Source organism: Amblyraja radiata, chromosome 4 (genome assembly GCF_010909765.2).
Source record: "Amblyraja radiata isolate CabotCenter1 chromosome 4, sAmbRad1.1.pri, whole genome shotgun sequence".
Lineage (NCBI taxonomy): Eukaryota > Metazoa > Chordata > Chondrichthyes > Rajiformes > Rajidae > Amblyraja > Amblyraja radiata.
This window is the reverse complement of record NC_045959.1, coordinates 31,251,650-31,273,330: the sequence shown is the minus strand read 5'-3', so window position 1 is coordinate 31,273,330 and position 21,681 is coordinate 31,251,650. Positions and strand designations below refer to the sequence as shown.

Sequence of the window (21,681 nt, the reverse complement as noted above, 5' to 3'; positions counted from 1 at the left end):
AAGAACATTCTAGAGTGTGGAGGGAAAGGAAAAGGAATAAAGTTGTTGTTTGATTTCTTGAGGGCCTCTGGGCTTATAAAAAGGATCTAATATAAAGACACGAGTACTGTGGAATGAAGCCAGAAGGTGGCAGCAATGCAACATTGCGGATGCCGGCTGCCGTAAAACTCCAAAGAAGAAGAAGAAGAAGCAGAAAGTGGGTCAGGCAAAATTATATCAGTGTAGGAAAGAACCGCAGGAATGGGAGACTTTTTAGGTCGAGACCCTTCTTCAGACTAGTCAGGGGAAAGAGAAATGAGAGATATAGACAGTGATGTAGAGAGATATAGAACAAATGAATGAAAGATATGCAAGAAAGTAACCGTGATACTGGAAACAGGCCATTGTTAGCTGTTTGCTAGGTGATAACAGGAACCTGTGTGACGGGTGGGGGAGGGATGGAGAGAGAGAGGGAGTACAGGGGTTACTTGAAGTTAGAGAAAATCAATATTCATACCACTGGGCTGTAAGCTGCCCAAGCGAAATATGAGATGCTGTTCTTCCACTTTGCGATTAGCCTCACTATGACGTTGTAGGCGGCCTAGGACAGCAAGGTCAGTGTGGGAATGGGAAGGGGAGTTAAAGTGTTTGGCAACAGGGAAATAAGGTAGGTCCAGGTGCACTGAGCGAAGGTGTTCAGCGAAACAATCGCCCAGTCTACGTTTGGTCTCTCGCCGATGTATAAGAGTGCACATCTTGAACAACGGATACAGTAGATAGACACATAAATCTGCAGTAACTCAGCGGGACAGTCAGCATCTCTGGAGAGAAGGAATGGGTGACGTTTTGGGTCGAGACCTTTCTTCATACAATAGATACTGGTTTATACTGTAGATATCAAATGCTGGAGTAACTCAGCGGCACAGGCATCTCTGATGAAAAGGAGTGTGTGCCTTTTCGGGCCGAGACCCTTCTTTAGACAGGTCTCCGAACCTTCTTCTGAAGAAGGGTCTAGAACCAAAACATCACCCATTCCTCTCCAGAGATGCGGCCTTTGCCGTCGGAGTTACTCCAGCATTTAGCGTTTATCTTCACGATAATTCAATTCCTGGTTCATTTAACGTCCAATGCACTGCAAACTTGGATCCGAGCTGTCAACAATAACATCTAACTACTGCTCTTCCCTGGTTACCGCATACAACTTATTTTTCTGGTAATTATAACCAGGTTATTTAATTCTAAAATCGTTATCGTTTCAAACTATCCGTTTGAAAGTGATACCAGCCTTCACCCGACTCTCAGTCTGAGGAAGGGTCTCGGTCTGAAACATCACCCATTCCTTCTCTCCAGAGATGCTGCCTCGCCCGCTGAGTTATTCCAGCCTTTGTGTGTCTATAGCCAGTGAAATAAAGATGATTCGACTTTACAAACGTCAGCAAGGACAACGTTCGTGTTTACCTTTCTCCTCAGAACCACCGTCGCAGACTTGGTGACTGATTTAGACACAAAATGCTGGGGTAGCTGAGCGGGACAGGCGGCATCTCTGGAGAGAAGGTACTTTTCGTGTCGAGACGTGTGGACATAACACATTTGACGGAGTGACGCCTTCGATTATTTTTCTTTCTTTCTCTTTCTTTCTTTTTCTTTCTTTCCCTCTCTCTGGCCAACTCTCAAAAGAGGCGTGAATGATTGCATTTTATTGCTGCCAATTAAAAAAAAGCATGATGACAATAATAATACAACTACTACAATGCAGCAATTGCTGCAGTTGCCCCACACACAGGAAGTCAGCGCCGTGCGGCGGGAGGAGCGCTGCAGGTGTTCCCGGGCCATTGCCGCCGTCGCCGCCGCTGCTGCTGCCGCTGCCGCGTCGCGGGGAGTGGCTGCACCTGGCCGGGTTCCGCCTCACGTCACGCCGCCTGCTCCCCGGGGCTCCTCTCACCTGCACCATGTCGGCTCCCGCTGTAAACGCCAACGCCAACACCAACCCTAACTCCGTGTCTTTCCCGGCTCCGCGGGTAACCCTACCCCTCGGCATACCGGTGCTACAAACCTACTCCGGTGTATTCATCTGTTTGGAGATAGTGAGTACGGCGGTTGATTTATTCGGCGGGAGGGCGACTCTGGGACTGGGCGGCGGCACCTGTTTACTCTCGCATTTTAACAATCCCCCCTCCCTCTCTCTTTCCCCCTTTTTCTCTCCACGACAAAGTTGTTCGGAGGCCTGGTGTGGATTCTGATCTCCTCGTCTAACGTGCCGGTGCCTCTGTTGCAAGGATGGGTGATGTTCGTGTCGCTCACCATGTTCGTGTGCTCTTGCCTCTACCTGTCGGTGTATCTTTGCGGGCTGGCCGACCGGGTGGACACAGACTGGAATATGGTGGTGAGTAAGCGTTGCCTGTCCTCACCACAGCCCGGCATGTCCCGAGAGTCCGTCCCTGCCATTGTCAATTGCGAAATCTCAGCCTACTCGCTACTGGAAGGTGTAGGGCGGAGCCAGCTTCTGGTTACCTGGTTGAAACCTCGCCATCCACCGGCCGCCCTTATCCCTGCAACCCAGCGTCTACACTAGAGCTTGAAGATCAACCTACCTTTCGTTAGTGTGTAGGAGGGAACTACATACACCATGCTGCCTGCCCCGCTGACTTACTCCAGCATTTTGTGGCTACCTTTCGTTCGTAGCTTGTTTAAGTTTAAGTGACATTGCGGGAAACCAGAGAGGAAATTGCTGGAGACCTGGTTGAAATTTATGAGTCGTCCTCAAATACAGGAGGGGTGGAGGGGTGCCAGAAGACTGGAAGGTGGCTAATGTTGTGCTTCTTTTCAAGAAGGGCTGCAGAGAAAACGCTGGGAACTATAGGCTGGTCTTAACATCAATAGTTGGAAAGTTACTAGAGAGTATTCTGAGGGACAGGTTATACAGGAATTTAGACGGGCAAGGGCTGATTAGGGATAGTCAGCATGGTTTTGTATGTGGGAGGTCGTGTCTCACAAATCTGATGTGACCAAAAAGGTTGATGAGGGCAGAGCTGTAGATGTTGTATACATGGACTTCAGTAAGGCGTTCAACAAGGTTCTGCATGGTAGGCTGCTCTGGAAGGTTAGATCGCATGGGATCCAAGGAGGGATAGCAAAATGGCTCCATGGAAGGAAGGGTGCTTCTCAGACTGGAGGCCTGTGACTCGTGGTGTGCCTCAGGTTTCAGTGCTGGGCCCACTGCTGTTTGTCATCTACATCAATGATTTGGATGAGAACAAACGGCAAGATTAGCAAGTTTGCAGATGATACAAAAGTGGATGAATTTGCAGATAGTGAAGGTGGTTGTGAAAGATTGCAGCAGGATCTGCATCGATTGGCCAGGTGGGCTGAGGAATGGTTGATGGAATTTAATACAGAGAAGTGTGAGGTGTTGCATTTTAGGATATCTAACATGGGCAGGACCTAGACAGCGAATGGTAGGCCTTCGGGGAGTGTTGTTGAGCGGAGGCATCTAGGAGTGCAGGTGCATGGTTCCTTGAAGGTCGAGTCGCAGGTGGATAAGGTGGCCAAAAAGGCTTTTGGCACATTGGCCTTCATCAGTCAGTATAGAGTTGCAATTGTATAAGACGTTGGTGCGAACACATTTAGAATATTGTGTTCAGTTCTGGGGACCATGTTATAGGAAAGATATTGTCAAGCTTGAAAGGGTTCAGAGAAGATTTACTAGGATGTTGCCAGGACTAGAGGGTGCGAGGTAAAGGGAGAGGTTGAGTAGACTGAGTCTCTATTCTTTGGAACGCAGGAGGATGAGGGGTGATCTTATAAAGGTGTACAACAATAGCATGAGAGCAATAGATCGGGTAGATGCAAGTGGTCTCTTGCCCAGAGTAGGGGAATCAAGGACCAGAGGACATAGGTTCAAGATGAAAGGGAAAGGAATCTGAGGGGTAACATTTTCACACACAGGGTGGTGGGTGTATGGAACAAGCTGCCAGATGAGGTAGTTGAGGCTGGGACTATCCCAATGTTTAAGAAACAGTTAGACAGGTACTTGGATAGGACAGGTTTGGAGGCATTGTTTCCACTTTGAAGGAAATGACCCAAAATTCGTGAAATTCGGGTTGTCTTCGGGTAATTTCTGGGAAATAAAATAATTTCGGGAAATTTTCGCATCCGGCCCGCGGGATGATTTTGGGGGAAGTAAGTATATTTACGACCATCCGCACCTGCGCAGTTGGGGGCGACCCGGCAACCGCGTCACAATTGAAAATGGTGGCGGGGACGCAAAATGACGCCGTCTCCCCGCGCGCGCGCAGTGGGCCCAGATCACCGGTTTCACTACATCGCCTCATGTCTGGTTGAGTGGGGCTGTGGAATATTGCGTTGGGGAGGGGGACTCGGACCTAACGGGTCCACACTTGTTATATCAGGGGTGTCAAACTACCCGCAAAGGGGTCCAATCAGGCCCGCGGGATGATTAGGGGAAAATAAAAGGAGTGCCTGCTTCTCCGGGCCCGGGGCTGCGGTGTCTGCTCGCGGGGTCCATCGCCTCTATCCGCTGTGTCGGAGCCTCGCCGCCGGTCAGCTTGGCGACCAGGGACCGAGTCTGCTGCCGGCGGTCCGGGGAGACCATTCTCCTGTCGCCTGGCGGGAGTGGGAATGACCGACTCTGCACCCAGTCCTGGCGGCCGTGACCCCGACACCAGACGCCGCTCCGGCCGGGCCCCCACATCCTCCGCCCACACATTCACAGCCCCCCCACCCCACCGTGGCCCTCCATCGCTGTTAGGGAGAGAGAGGGAGAGAGGAGGGGGGGGAAGAGAGAAGGGGAAAGAGGGGAGAAGGAAAGAGCGGGGGGGAGGGGTGGAGATGGAAAGAGGGGGGAGGGAGCCGTCACAACCAGGTAGTGTAGTTTGAGGCTAACTGTGTTCATTGTCTGAGCTTGATTGCTGTGTTGTTAACATGTGCCTGCGAAAGAAAAACAACAAATAGCACGTAGGAATCATTTTTGAAAATTTCAGGAAATACCATCAATTTCCAGGAAATTTGGGATTCTATTTCAGGGGAAAAAAAATTGACGTGTGGAAGCATTGTTTGGAGGGATATGGAGAAGCGCAGGCAGGTGGGACTAGTGTAGCTGGGACATTGTTGGGCCAAAGGGCCTGTTTCCATGCTGTATCACTCTATAACTCTATGACTAAGTCAAATTGTGGTTATCTGTACTTGGTGATATTGTTGGGGGCGACAGCCTCTCCTAAACTCCTTTATTTCTGTTTCCTTGACTTGGGGCGAGAAATTGGTAATATTAAAAAGCACAAATTGTTGAGACAACTTTATATTATTGATGAGACAAGTTTATTATTCAATTACATATTATTGAAGATACAAATCTGCCTGGGCCTACCCGATCTCCTGGTTGCCAAGCACTTTAAATCCCATTCCCACACTGATCTTTCTGTCCTGGGCCTTCTCCATTGTCCAAGGGTGAGGCCAAATGCAAATTGGAGGAACAACACACCATATTTAGCTTGGGCAACTTGCAACTCAGCGTTATGAATATTGATTTATCTAACATCAAATAACCCTGGCATCCTCTCTCCGTCCCCCCCCCCCCCCCACCCACCCTAGGTTCAAAGTTGTCTTGTTGAGTCTCATTGTCTGTAACTCGTTTTCACCCAGCACACAGCTAAGCCTGTTTCCTTTATCATCTTTACTTTTTTGAATATCTATGATTCATTTGTTCTATATCTCTCATTTCCCATTCCCCCGACTCTCAGTCTGAAGAAGCGTCCAGGCCCGAAACGTCACCTATTCCTTTTCTCCAGCGATGCTGCGTGACCCGCTGAGTTATTCCAGCTTTTTGTGTCTATCTTCATATTATTTTAGACAGGAACTGCAGATGTTGGATTCGAGCAAAAAAAAAAAAAACAGAGTTCTGCCTAACTCAGTGGGTCAGGCAGCATCACTAGAGGCACTGGAAAGGTGATGTTTTGGGATGTGCCTGTATACCTTTTCCATCAATTTGTCTTCTCTCTCAGCAAGAATGTGAGTGGGAAGAAAGAGCTGATTGGCACCAAGTGTGCAATTGTGTTTGTTCAGCACAAGCCACTTTAATCTAATGGTAGAGGAATATTAGCTGGTTAGGGCCCTAATCTTTCCTGATTCCTTGGGAATTATGTCTTGCTGTAAATTAATTATCTACCAAAATATTGCATTTTCACAAAGCATTTTATAGTAAACTAGACCAAGGGGGACCCGTTGGGTCCCGTCCCCTCAACGCGCGGTTGAGGGGGGGGGTGTGTGCCCTGTGGCGTCGCATGCATACTAACCACCCCCCACACTCAAACCACCCCCCTTGGTATTATATTAATATTATTAATTGCCTCCTTTTACACCATCCCTGCCCAATCCACTGGCGCATAGCCCCCACCTCGCAGGTGTGTCTAAAGAGGGAGGGCGGGGTGGGGGGGGATAGAGAGGGCAGAGACAGTGAGAGTGGGGCAGAGAAAGAGTGGGGGATGGGGAAGGGGGGTGGAGAGGGGGAGGAGAAAGGTAGGAGGGGAGAGGGGGGATGGAGGTGGAGAGGGGGAAGAGGGAGGGGGGGAGGGCGAGGGGGAGATAAGGGGGATGGAATGGGGAGAGAGGGGGGAAGGGGGGAGAGCGAGGGGGGGAAGGGGGAGAGGGGCTAGTGTGCATTGTGCGTCGAACTCGGAAGCGCTCGGAATGTTCTAGAAATGCTAGTGTGCGTTGTGCATTGACCAAAGCTCTCAGCAGCTCTCGGGAGTTCTTGGGAAAGCCGAACCGAGGCGCTAGCGTGCATTGACCTCGGAAGCGCTCTGAAGCTCTCGGAAGTGCCTTCGGAAGCACTCGGGATCTGCAGAACAGAGCCCGCTTCCTTGTTCTTTCTGCGTCTTTTGAAGAACGGGAGGGGTGGTGAGGGGGGAGGGTGTTGACGCCACTCACTACGTGTGGAACTCAGGGCAGCAGGCCGCGAGGAGCAGAACCATTGTAGCTTTAAAAAATCTCAGATTTGTGAACAAATGTAATAGAAAACTCAAGTAATAATGAATCAAAGTGTCAGATGAGGCGAGTTTCGAGATCATGAGGTAAATCCCTATCGGAATATTAACAATTTCACCATTAGTGCGTCATGTTTTCGAGGAGATGTGAATCACAGAAAAATACACACACTTACACTTTGAGTTTTTATAAGTATACTAGACCAAATGCAGACCCGCTAACTACCCCCCTTGATATTGTATTAATATTATTAATTTGCTCCTTTTACCCCATAACTGCTCTCTCCACTGATGCATATCCCCCAACTCGCAGGCGTGTCTAGAGAAGGAAGGGTGGTAGAGAGTGGGAGCAGAGAGAGAATGGGGAGAGACAGAGAGAAAGTGGCAGACAGAAGGGCCAGAGACAGATGGAGAGGAGGAGGAAAGGTTGGGTGGGTGAGGGGGTAGGGTGGGGGAGGAGAGGGGGAGGAGCGAGAGAGGGAGAGGGGGGAGGGGAGGGGGAAGGAGGGGAGAGAGAGGGAGAGGTGTGAAGGGAAAGGAGGGGGAGAGGTGGGGGGGAAGGGAGGGTGGGGAGGGGATGCGGTGGAGGGAATGGGGTAGGGGAGGGAGGGCAGGAGGAAGATGGTAGGGGAGAGAGGGAGAAGAGTGGGGAGAGAGGGGGGAGAGTGGGGAGGGAGGGGGAGATGGGGTAGGGGAGAGAGTGGGGAGGGATGGGGAGAGGGGTAGGGAGAGGGGTGGGGGCAGTCCATCTATTCCCCACTCCCTATCACCCCCACTCCTCTCCCTCTATTCCCACACTCTCCTTCCTCACCTCTCAGTCCCTACTCTCCCTCAAATGCCAGCGCGCGTTGGGGGGGGGTGTTGACGTAACTCGGCCTCGCGACGCCCGCAGCCGTTGATAACTGCCAGCTGACAACAGCCGCTTAAAGCCGCTAAGGCAAGACGCGTTCGCCCAGGAGCGAGCGTTCACAGCAAAGAAGCACCGGCTTCTGACTCTCTGGATATTTCTGCGCATTTAATCCACAGGGACGGGGCCAGGGCGCAGGTGGGCCTGGATTGGTGGGCATGTGGGCATTGTGACGTCAGCAGCTGGTGAGCGGCGTTTATATTTTAAAAATAAAGTTTTGTGAACAATTCTATTCAAAATCTGGATAAATAATTGACAAAGGAGTGGATTTCTGAACTCATAAGTTAAATCCCTACCGAAATTGTAAAAATCTCTGCGTTGTTGCGTCTGGTTTTCGAGGAAATACGTTTCAAAGGCAAAATGCCACACACCCACACGCACACACACACACAGTTCTAAAAGTATATAGATTGGTATTTCGAGAGAGAGAATACAATTTCCGTCACTGCAATGACATCATTCACTCTAGATTTTCAATCTGACAAACCGTTCCATTCAATTACACTTACATTAGGAGCCATCACTGGGGATAGACTATCGACTGATATCTATAGTGAACATCCCGCACTACATCTATTATCTGCACTACACCTCTTCCCACCCTGGCTCTTGTAAAGATGCTATTTAGACACATAGGCAATAGGTGCAGGAGCCCTTTTGCACACCAAATCCATACTGCCCCTTGATCACCCATTCACTCTGTTATCCCACTTTCCCAGTGCTTCCAAAGCTTGTCGCTATTTTATGTAGAGAAGAATGTAAGAAACTTGTCATTATCATTATTTGTCGTTGAATTTTCCATCAAACACCAAAATTATAGATTTTTGTGTTAGATAGATGAAACACTTTACTGTCAGATTCTTTTTTGTGCAGATTTAAATGACTGCCCATGTGCTACCCTATGCAACTTTAGAGACTGCAGAGAAAAAAAAGTTGCAATTCTCTTGCCTTGTAATTATTTAGTAAACCCTGGAGGGAAGTGTATGCATACTGGTTGAAGGCAGGGCCATTCTTGAAATAAGCGTGTCATTCAGTTGCACAAGGGGCACCAGAGGGAATGATGTGATGCCCGTATACTATCTACCTCTTTGGTGACCCTCGGACTACCCTTGATCGGACTTTGCTGGATTTACCTTGCACTAAAGGTTATTCCCTTATCATGTATCGATACACTGTAAACAGATCGATTGTAATCATATATTCTTTCTGCTGACTGGTTATAACGCTACAAAAAAGCTCGGTACATGTGACAAAACAAACTAAATCTTCAAAAAAGGCAGCAAGTAAGAATCTGAAGATAAATATTTTAGAAAGGACACTGGAAAAGATGCACCTGGCTTTCAGATAATGGCAACTTTGGACTCAAAAGTCACTTTTTAGAAAAAAAGCTATCAGACAAATTATGAGAATGCTAAAAGCAAGCAAACGTTTACTTTTGTAATTTAATTTTATAGATCTGATTCATTATACTTAGAATCAGTTATTTAAAAAAAGTTATAGATCAGTCTTATAGCCCTGTCCCACGGTACGAGTTCATTCCAAGAGCTCTCCCGAGTTTGCTCCGATTCGAACTCTGAGATTTTCGGTAATGGCTACTCGTCGGTACTCAGGGCTCTCGTGGACATTTTTCAACATGTTGAAAAATATTCACGAGTCTTCCCGAGCTTACCTGCCATTAGCGAGTCTTCCCGAGTACCTGCCGTTAGCGGTTCGAGCCACTAAGAGACATCCCTGAGCTCTGACGTACCCGCTACGTTCATTCTCCGTGCTTACCACGAGTTTGATTTTTTTTTTAAACTCGGGAGAGCTCTTGGAATGAACTTGTACCATGGGACAGGGCTTTAAAGGCTACTAGACCAAGTGCAGACCCGTTGGGTCTGTTCCTCCAATGCCCGGTTGCGGTGGGGGGTTGGGGGGGTGGCATGCGGTGTCACACGCACTAACCACCCCCCATACACACGCTAACTACCCCCCCTTGATATTATATTAATATTATTAAGAGGGGGGGGGTAGAGAGTGAGGGCCCAGAGAGAATGGGCGGGGAGAGAGAGGGGCAGAGACAGAAGGGCAAGAGACAGAGGGAGGGGGTGGAGGGGAGGAGGAGAGGGAGGGTGGGGAGAGAGAGATGAGAGGGGAGGATGGAGGGGGGGGAGATAGTGGAGGTGGTTTAGGGGAGGGAGGGCAGAGGGGGAGAGAGAGGGGGGGAGAAGGGAGGGGTGGAGAAGGGTAGGGCCGCTCAGCAGCCGTCGCCCTCAGAGTCAGCCTCAGCTCCTTGGCCTCGCATCCTCGGCGCATCCTCTCTGTACCCCCGGAGCCAGCCGGTTATCTCCGGGTCGTCACAGAGGACCGATTCCCGAATGCTTCAGTGGAAGAGAGCCGGGCGGCAGCAGCCGTTGTCGCCGCGCAGGGCACGCGATGAGAAGTGGCTACGGTGGCCATTACTCCTCTAGATCTTTGGTCTGCAGCACAGTGGGAGGCGAAAAAATGACGGGGGGGAGGGAGTGTGGTGCAAAGTGCTCCTGCGCGTTGAGAGCATCTACTTTAATTGAGTGCGGGGAGGGCGGGGCGGTGCCGCGAGCAAGGGCATTGTGACGTCCGCAGCTGCCGCAACGGTTTGATTTTTTTTTTAAACAGTCCGTTTTGTGAACAACTTTATTACAAATCTGGGGAAATAATTGATCAAATTTAGAGAGGAGTCGATTTGCGAAATCGTAAGTTAAATCGCTACCGAAATATGTAAAAATCTCAGCGTATTTGTGTCTGGTTTTCGAGAAAATATGTTTCAAAGGCAAAATGACATACACCCACAAACACACACACATAAAGTTTTAATAGGTATATGATATATTTAATACATAGTTTTGGCTATACAAGCATAAATTCATGCAATGGGTCATATTTTAAAAAGCCATAATTTGCCGCGTTCTCCTTTGCCAGTAACATTGGTTGCATATTTTAGAATGGATCAGTAACACTTTAAGAATTATGTGCATTATTTTGTTTGTCGTTATTCCATAAGGTTATATTCTTAATACTTTGAACTTTGGCTTCATTGCTCTTGAGATTCTACCAAACTTTGTCCAGCATCATACAAATTTAAAGAAACGTTATCCAAAATGAAATGTATTATGGTGCACTTGAAAGTATCATGTACAGTTCTGGGTAAGGATTGCAATTTCAGTTGTAATATAAAATGTGTTAAATATGTTTTTAGCACCCATGACCCATTGGTAATAAAGGAAACAAGTTTGGACTTGGCTATGGTGACGAACTTTAAAAAAACGTCTTGATGAAGTACTGGTGGATTTGATTGTGTAATGTGGCAAGCGCATACAAAATGTGGCATGGAGATCTATATATTTCCAATTGCGCTTGTATCGATACATTTAAATGTTTGGATTGTTTAAATTTCTAGGCTTTTCATGTTCAAGTAACCAAATAGGAACTAAGATGAATGCCAATGGTTGTCATAAAATTTAAACTGGGGTTAAGGTGTGCAATAAGCAAAATTCTGAATGTTGTTTATGGGATCTTCCATTTTACATATTCTCTGCAACTCTGAACCACTGGTCCAAATATTGTGACTGTGAATGAGTCACTGGAGACAAAAGCTGATAGATGCATGAGGTCTTTATTCATCACAACAAGCAGGCATTCTTTCGGAGACACTCGGTAAAATCTCCCAGAACTGAAAGAATTCAGTTTTTATGCTATAAACAACAAAGATAACAGCAGGTGATAAAATACAATTTAGGTCACTGCAATGACATCATTCACTCTAGATTTTTAATCTGACAAATCGTTCCATTCAATTACACTTACAATAGGAGCCATCACAGGACATAGACTATCGCCTGACATCTATTGTAAATATCCCGCACTACATCTGTTATCTGCAGTACATTTCTTCACACCCTGGCTCTGGTAAAGACGCTATTCCCTACTCTCATAGATACATACACAATAGGTGCAGGAGTAGGCCATTCGGCCCTTCGAGCCAGCACTGCTATTCAATGTGATCATGGCCGATTGTCCACAATCAGGACCGCATTCCTGCCTTTTCCCCATATCCCTTGATTCCGCTAGCCCTAAGAGCTATATCTAACTCTCTTTTGAATGCATCTAGTGAATTGGCCTCCACTGCCTTCTGAGGCAGAGAATTCCACAAATTCACAACTCTGGTTGAAAATGTTTTTCCTCTCAATTTCTCCGTCTCGCCAAAGCTGCTCCCAAGATGAGGTGTTCCATAGTAGAACATCTGAGTTTAGTTTAGGGATGCAGCACGGAAACATGACCAGTGATCCCCACACCCTGACACTATCCTACACTCGCACTGGACAATTTTACAATTTAACCAAACCAATTAACCTACTAACCTATACATCTTTGGAGTGTGAGAGGAAACCGGAGCTCCTGGAAAAAACTCATGGGGCAAACGTAGAAACTCCGTACAGACAATACCCGTGGTCAGGATTGTACCTGGATCTCTGTCACTGCAACTCTACTGCTATGCAACTGTGCCAGTCATTCTTCAGGGAACGTGGGTTCCCCCTTTCTGTTATAACTGAGGCCACGCACATCTCCTCTGTGTCCGGTATTTCTGCTCTCGCGCCCGCTACCCCAGCTACAACAAGGTTCCCTGAGCTCCGACGTGCCCGCTACGTTCATTCTCCGTGCTTACCACGAGTTTGATTTTTTTTTTAACTCGGGAGAGCTCTCGGAATGAACTCGTACCGTGGGACAGGGCTTTAAAGGCTATATATTTAATACATAGTTTTGGCTATACAAGCATAAATTCATGCAATGGGTCATATTTATAAAACCATCATTTGCCACATTCTCCTTTGCCAGTAACATTAAATTGGTTGCATATTTTAGAATGGATCAGTACCACTTTAAGAATTATGTGCATTATTTTGTTTGCCGTTATTCCATAAGGTTACGTTCTTAATACTTTTAACTTTGGCTTTATTGCTCTTGAGATTCTACCAAACTTTGTCCAGCATCATACAAATTTAAAGAAACGTTATCCAAAATGAAATGTATTATGGTGCACTTGAAAGTATCATGTACAGTTCTGGGTAAAGATTGCAATTTCACTTGTAATGTCAAATGTGTTAAATATGTTTTTAGCACCCATGTGAGATTCAGTTTTAGTACCCATTGGTAATAAAGGAAACAAGTTTGGACTTGGCTACGGTGATGAACTTTAAAAAAACGTCTTGATGAAGTACTGGTGGATTTGATTGTGTAATGTGGCAAGCGCGTACAAAATGTGGCATGGAGAACTTCGACATCCAACACTTGCGCCACCTCCTACGTGATCCCACCACTAATCACATCTTCCAATTTCTGTACATCGGCGAGACCAAATGTGGACTCGGCCACCGTTTTGCAGAACACTTGTACTCCGAGTCTGCAGAAGCCTACGGGATCTCCCAGTTGCCAACCATTTCAACACCCCGACACATTCCCGTATTAACCTTTCAGTCCTGGGCTGCCCCAATTGCCATAGAGAAGCCACACACAAATTGGAGGAACAGAACCTCCTATTTTACTTGAATAACTCACACCCAGCGGATTGAACATTGAATTCCCTAATTTTAAGTGACTTCTACTAACACATTCCTTCCCCCCCCCCCCCCCCCCCCCACCTCCCCTCCCGCCCCTTCCTCCACCCTAGTCGTTTAACCAGTTCCACAGTTCACCACATTGTATCCCACTTGAGATCACACTTTCCCTAGCCAACAATTAGCCTACCACCTGAGGAAGGGTCTCGACCTGAAACATCACCCATTCCTTCTCTCCAAAGATACTGCCTGCCGCTGAGTTACTCCTGAATTTTGCATCTATCTTCGGTTTAAACCAGCATCTGCAGTTCCTTCCTACACAATTGGCCTACCAGATCATTCGTGGCCAGCCCTGATTTGATCTGGTCTTTTCTCGCCTCCCCCCCCCCCCCCTCCTCCAGTTGGTCTGAAGAGAGTCTTAAAACATCACCTATCCTTTTTCTCCAAAGTAGAGAGAGGCAAATAAATAAATGATGGATCTTTGTCCCAAACATTATGGAGAGCACTATATCCACACAACTTCTTGGATGCACTGTAGAAACAAAGAACTGCAGATGCTAGTTTATACAAAAGATAGACACAAAGTGCAGGAGTAACTCAGCAGATCAGGCAGCTTCTCTGGAGAAAAAGGAAGGGTGAGGTTTTGGGTCAGGACTCTTCTTAGATGTGGTCCTTGTGGCTAAAGGGATCAGGGGGTATGGAGAGAAGGCAGGTACAAGATACTGAGTTGGATGATCAGCCATGATCATGTTGAATGGCTGTGCTGGCTCGAAGGGCCGAATGGCCTACTCCTGCACCTATTTTCTATGTTTCAGACTGAAAGTAAGGGGTGGGGGGGGGGGGGGGGTGACGAGCTGGAGGTGAGAAAGATTAGAGCGAGTGACAAAGGGAAACTCCCATTCCCACTCTGACCTTTCTGCCCTGGACTACAGGAATGAGTTCATACGCAAAGTGGAGAAACCACACCTATTTTGCTTGGCTTGCTTATAACTTAGCGGTTTGAATGTTGAATTCTCTAATTGTGAGTAACTTCTACAAGCTCCTCCCTCCTCCTCCTCCACCCTCCCTTCCTTTACTCTAGGTGCTTAACCAGTTCCATGGTACACAACTTATCCCTCTTGAGATCTCGCTTTCCTTTAGCCAACAGTTGGACTACCAGGCAAAGTTATTTTGTGGATGGCCCTGGTTGGTCGTGGTCTTTTCTCACCTCCAACTCTTCACCTTCCCCCCCCCCCCCCCCCCCACCCATTACTTTCAGTCTGAAGAAGGGTCCCGACCCGGAACATCACCCATCCTTTGTCTTCGTAGATGTTGCCTGACCTGCTGAGTTACTCCAGCACTTTGCGCCTATTCTTGGATGCACTGCTTCTTTAAGTTGAGGTCCTGCAAATTAATTTCAAATTAAATAGCACTCATTTTGTTGGTCACGTCCCAATCGGCTTGCAGAATAACTTTAATAATGAACTCCCAACATAGATTTAACAAACTCTTAACAGCCTTTTTACTCACTCACCCTGTCCATTCTCTCCTCTACAAATTAAGGTGAAATGACAAGATGCCACAACTCGCGCAACATTTTAAAAAGTTCAAACCACTTCCAAAAATGACGATCTCAAAGGTCCTATTGTCAAAACATGTAAAAATACAATCATGACCAAACTAAGGAAACCTCTGAATTTTTAAGGCTTGAAAACAAAGAATGCTGGCAAATGCTAAATGATCAATGCCGATGAGTTGGTGAGTAAGTTTGCTGATGACATCAACATTGGAGGAGTTGCAGGCAATGCTGTCAGAAGATGGGTGGAGAAATGGCAGATGGAGTTTAACCTGAGCGAGTGTGAGGTGATGCACTTTTGGAAGTTGAATCTATGGAGAGAATATACAGATAATGACAAGACCCTTAAAAACAAGACCCTTAAGAGCATTTATGCACAGAGTAATCTTGCAGTACAAGTTCATAGCTCGCTAAAAATAGCAGCACATGTAGATAGGATGGTTAAAAAGGTGTATGGTATGCTTGCCTTCATTGCTAGGGACATTGATTATAAGAGTCAGGAAGTGTATGGTGCATACAGGACTTTGGTTAGGCCGCAATTATAGTATTGCATGGTTGCACCACAGCAAGAAAGATGTGGAGGCTTTGGAAAGGGTGCAGAGGAGATTTGCCAGAATGTTGCCTGGGATTGAGAGTTTCAGATACAGGGAGAGGTAGGATAGGCTTAGACTGTTTTCTCTGGAATGTCGGAGGTTAAGGGGAGACTTGAAAAGTGTATAAAATTATGAAAGGCATAGATAGGGAAGACAGTCAGAACTTTTATTTCCCAGGGTGAAAATGTCAATACTAGAGTCAACCAAAATTCAAACAACTTTAAAAAAAAAAAAAAAAAAATTCTTATTCCAATCCTTGATCTTTGTTACAATTAAAACGTGTTCGGCTTGGCTTTGGGGGTTAGGTGTCCTACTGTAAACATTTAGAACATCTAATCTTGTAGAGCCTTGCTTGCTCTAATTTCCAGGATTCCTATTTCTTAGGCACAGTGAGATTCTTTGCTTGCATACACAATGTACACAAATAGCGGCCACCTACAGCGCTGACAACGTTACAAAGCACGCCGGCTCCCCCTTTTGTCCCCCCCTCCCACCACAGCAGTTCCCCCACGCTGGGTCCCCATCGTCCTTTGTCCCCCCCCATCCCCCCATTGTACATCTTTGGCTGTGGATATTTTTAAGGCAGAGATAGATAGATTCTTGATTAGTACAAGTGTTGGGGATTGGAGAAGGCAGGAGAATGGGGTTCAGAGGGAGAGATAGATCAGCCATGATTGACGATGGACAGAATGCCCTAATTTTGCTCCTATCTCTTATCATCTTATGCTGCCTGTCTCGCTGAGTTACTCCAGCATGTTGTGTCTATCTTGGGTGTAAAGCAGCATCTGCAGTTCCTTTCTCCACTTTTAATTTCAAAACTGGTTGGTGCTTGTGATTTGCATTCTCCTCTGAACGTAACATTGAATGAGTACAATGTGCTCATCTCGGGGAGAAGACTTCAGTTCGGCTAGGCAGTACTTGCCAGCAGTGACCTACTTGTTTATCACTGACAAACAAAGGGGATTACAAAAGGTCTGTTCATGATTAATTCCATTCTTTTTCCACTTCCAAAATGTGAACAATCATGGGCTTGATCCACTGTGTGTGTGATATAATGTCATTACGTGGTTGAGTCAGAGGGCATGCAGCCCGTGAAATGGTTGTGAAAAAAGTTTGACAGCCCTCAGTTTGCCAGCTGCTGAACCAATGACTTTGGACGTTGGCTACCATCAGAAGCACATTAATGCAAATGCAATGTTATATTTAAATGTAACTTTGACTGTATTTAAATTTATATTAACAAATATTTGCCAATCTCCTTTGGTATGATCCTTTAAACTGTACAACTCATTTCCCCCCCCCCCCCCCTTAAACTGTACAACTCCTTCTCCTTCTGCCGTGGGGTAGACTGACTCCCCTCTCTCCCCCCCACCCCCCCCCCCACCCCCCCCCCCCCCCCCCCCCAATCTTTGCACATCCCCAATCCTTTCCGCTCGTCACTTTAATTTCATGTTTCGTGTACCTTGTTGTGTTTAATGACTGTTGGCAGACCAATTTCCCTCCTGGGATAAATAAGGTTCTATCGTATCGTATCTGTTCCTCCATAGAAATTACGACTTGATAGTTTTGTGTGAGATTCCGAATGCAACACCTGGCAGATTTACACTCTGGGAAAACTCTGAAGTGACCAACATTCCAGTGCATAGAATAATTTAAAAACCTACAAATGCTGGAAACACTGGGTCAAGTTCAAGTGAGTTTATTGTCATGTGTCCCTGTATAGGACAATGAAATTCTTGCTTTGCTTAAGCACACAGAAAATAGTAGGCATTTACTACAAAACAGATAAATGTGTCCATATACCATGATATAAATATATACACACATGAATAAATAAACTGGTAAAGTGCAAATAACAGAAAGTGGTTGTTAATAATCAGAGTTTTGTCCGAGCCAGGTTTAATAGCCCGATGGCTGAGGGGAAGTAACTATTCCTGAACCTGGTTGTTGCAGTCTTCAGGCTCCTGTACCTTCTACCTGAAGGTAGCAGGGAGATGAGTGTGTGGCCAGGATGGTGTGGGTCTTTGATGATACTGCCAGCCTTTTTGAGGCAGCGACTGCGATAAATCCCCTCGATGGAAGGAAGGTCAGAGCCGATGATGGACTGGGCAGTGTTTACTACTTTTTGTAGTCTTTTCCTCTCCAGGGCGCTCAAATTGCCGAACCAAGCCACGATGCAACCGGTCAGCATGCTCTCGACTGTGCACCTGTAGAAGTTAGAGAGAGTCTTCCTTGACAATCCGACTCTCCGTAATCTTCTCAGGAAGTAGAGGCGCTAATGAGCTTTTTTGATAATTGCGTAAGTGTTCTCGGACCAGGAAAGATCTTCAGAGATGTGCACGCCCAGGAATTTGAAGTTCCTGGGTCTATGGAAAGAGAAGCATATAACATTTTAGGTTGGGGATTCCAGTCTGATGAAGGTCCTGTAACATTAACTGCTTCCTGTGCATCTGCAGTATTTACATTTTCATTCACAGTGTACAGTGTTCAGCAAATTCTGGGCTGCATCTCAGAGTTCTAACCTTTATGGAGAGAATTGTCAGCAGTTGAATTTCTATTTTCCAGCAATTTTGTACATCAAATTTCTCATATATGGGAGGGGGGAGGAGGGAGAGGGAAAGTATGAATTAGACTGTTGTGGGTTTTGGGATGTTCTAGATAGATCCAGCACTGATATGTCGAATAACCTCCAATCTGCCGTGACAATTCTGATACTAATCTGTGAAATGGAAGGCAATTGGATTGTGCTTAATGCCAACCTTGATGGTATTGAGCAACTATGTGGATAATACCTGGACTTTATTTGTTCAACAATCTTTAATTGCTCTTTTAATTAGTTTATGGTCTTCCTAAGCAATTAAACACCCAAGACAAATCCAAATTGAATATGCAATTGTTGACTCACTTGTTATTGTCAAAGTGAGAGGGGCAAGGCTTAAAGGAGATGTGCGGGACAAGTTTTTGTAAATTCACGGTGAATGGTGAGTGCCAAGATTACGCTGCTGGAGGTTGCGGAGGTAGATAGAACAAGGGCATTTTAAAGTTTTGGATAGGCACGTGGTTTTGCAGGAAATGGGGGGATGTGGATTATTTGTAGGCAGATGAGGGTTGGTCGGCCTGTCATGTTAGGCATAGAGATTGGGCCGAACTGCCTGTTCCTCAATGTACAGTGGGGGGGAAAAACTGTGGTATCCAGTCAGATCATGCCATACGTGGCTACATGTAGTGCAAAAAGAAAGGAATGATGCAGTATACAGTGTATTGAAAAATAGTAGAACAATTGTAATAGATGTATATTGGACCCAGTGTGCAAAAGGTTCCCTCTCTCCAGTGCCATCTTGAATTAGGAATTAACTATCATGTGGAAATTAACTTACAAGTGAATGGGTGTGGACATGTTAATGTGTGCAATTATAACAGTAAATATCAATTGGTTCTTATTGTAAATTTACACAAGCCATGATGGGAGAACACAATCATTTGGGTAGAAGAATGGGCATTGTAGAGTTCGGTTTAGATTTACCTTGTGTGGGAGGAAGTAAATTATTAGATTAAATGAAAGTATAGTAAAGTAAAGAAATATAAAGTAGATTAAATGAAATTCATCCCAGAGTAACTTTTACATCTAGCTAAGATGGTTACCATGTTTTGTTTTAGCTGGGTAGTCCAGTGCAGTTGAGAGTTGTCCTTCATGCTGGATTCTCATTATTTATTACTGCAGTTCAGGTATTTTTCAATGGTCCCCTTGTTGAAATCAACCATCATGGATATCAGTTGACTATTGGCACCTTCCACTCTTGGTTAGGCAAAGATTCGATTACTCTATTTCCCACCTCTGCATCAGTGCTCATGTTGGCCCTAGTTGCCGCCTAATCTGAATTTGTGAAGATGCATAGAGTTTCATGCTCTGTCAACTCTCCCACTGAGTCAGCCATGCATGCCATTTCACCAAGGCTGGGCTTTCTCTCCCTGGTGGACAGAGAGAGTATTTGAAAAAGGTTGCCCCTGTCATATACGCGTTGGAACTCCCTGCAATTCTTACCTGTGGTGTTCCTCTGGTAATTTAAGAATTGCTGTCGGATATCAAGTCCATACATGAAAGTGTCTCATGGGGAGCCCATGCTCACTGACCTTTTAACGCCCAATGACCTAATATTTGCTGGATGGTGGAAAGACCAAACTGACCAACACATCAAGCCATAAGCTGACGTTGTAGCCGAGGGTTCGAAGTTTAAAAATAGGGAAGATTTGTTCCAATTGTACATGTTTTGGTGAGGTCAATGGAATATGGTGTACAGTTTTGGTCCCATTACCTAATAAAAGATACAATAACATCAGAGTACAAAGGAGATTCACCAGGCTAATTCCTGAGATGAGAGGTTGGTTTACCAAAGACCTATGTTCCTTGGCGTTTAGAAGTATGAGGGATGACTTTTCAAGATGGCGCCTGTCTGTGGTGACATGTTACCAGCAGCACAGCAGAAAGTCATCAAATACAATATTTCTCAGCTTACCTGTATAAAAGAACCAGCAGAAACAAGCGTTATAAATGACAAGCTACTAAGCATTTGAACGATTAAAGCTATTCCGATCTACTGGCAGCAACGGAGCTGCTGAGTGTAAGGGAATCCCTGACCAGGCGGAGGACCGCAGGAACAGTAAGTACTGTACCTGGAAACACTGGAGAGGCCTCCATGGTGTCTGGAAACGTGGCCGCGGGCAGGACCACAAGTCAGCCTGAAGTGCAAGGGACAATGACCCACCCCCTCTCCCTACCATCCTACTGGCCAATGTACAATCAATGGAAAATAAAGTGGAGGACTTAAGGTCAAGGCTGCTTTACCAAAGGGAGCTGAGGGAATGCTCTGTGTTCTGTTTCACAGAGACATGGCTCACCCCCAGATTCAGCCATCCAGCTTGAAGGTTTCTCCATCCATTGCGTGGACCGTACCCTGGTATCTGGGAGAGGAGGGGGCGTCTGCCTCATGGTCGACTCTTCATGGTGCTCACACGTGGCAGTTCTGTTTAGCTCCTGCTCTCAGCACCTGGAACATCTGGCGGTAAAGTGCCGCCCCTTCTACCTCCCAAGGGAATTCACCACCATCATCCTGACCGCGGTCTACATCCCACCCCAGGCAGATGTCCGTCTAGCATTGGAGGAGCTGCACGCCGTGGTCAACAAGCATCAGTCAGCTTACCCCGAAGCGCTTACCACCATAGCTGGGGACTTCAATAAAGCCAACCTGTAAAATCACTCCCGAACTACCACCAACATGTCGCCTGCAGCACCAAACACCCTTGACCACTGCTATACAACCATCAAGAATGCCTATCGCTCTATCCCTCACCCTCACTTCGGGAAATCCGACCATTCTCTGGTGCTACTTCTTCCTGCATACAGGCAGCAACTCAAGAGCGCACCCCTGGAGGTGAGGACTGCACAGAGCTGGCCTGGGGAGGCAGAGGAACAACTATGGGACTGCTTGGACTCCCAGTCAGTAGACTGGGTAATGTTCAAAGACTCTGCAACGGACCTGAATGAATTTGCCACAGTTGTTACAGACTTCATAAGGAAATGTGTGGAGGACTGTGTTCTGACAAAAACCTTCCGAGTATTTCAACCATCCGAGTCATCCAAGCCTTGGATGAACCAGAGCATCCACATTCTTCTGAAGACCAGATCCCGGGCATACTTCTTCCTCATTAACAAATATTTGAAGTGGCTAAATCTTTGAGAAACTGAGGGGAATGGATAAATAATCATGAGGAATTGAGGCCAGCATAGATCAAATGGTGAGGCATGTTTCAAGGGCCTGGCAGTGTATTCCAGCTCCTACTTGCTTTGTGTTCTGGGGGCAGGTAGGAAACTAATTGCATGTAGCTGCAGTTGGAAACTTGTGGTCCGTTCCTGACAGATTGTGATGGAAGGCTGGAGCTCTGTCATGATAGACTGGAGGCTCAAAATGTCCTAAAGGCAGCAGGTAGTACATCTAGCTGATACGTACTGTAAAAAGCAGCTACCACTTTGTGCAGAGTTCTTGTTTCCCTTTCATTTCTGAATTTCCCCAGAGGTCAACAA

The 21,681-nt window shown here is 46.4% G+C and overlaps 1 protein-coding gene across 1 annotated transcript in view; it reads left to right on the top strand.

Moving 5' to 3' along the window:
• Positions 1-1,688: 1,688 nt before the first annotated feature.
• The window catches only part of mal2 (mal, T cell differentiation protein 2), a 36,302-nt gene continuing 16,309 nt past the window's right edge, over positions 1,689-21,681 (top strand). The window contains exons 1-2 of the mRNA XM_033019199.1: positions 1,689-2,063; positions 2,192-2,362. Of these exons, the coding sequence (XP_032875090.1) occupies positions 1,701-2,063; positions 2,192-2,362 (534 nt within the window). The 5' untranslated portion in view covers positions 1,689-1,700. The remainder of the gene's footprint in view (positions 2,064-2,191; positions 2,363-21,681) is intronic.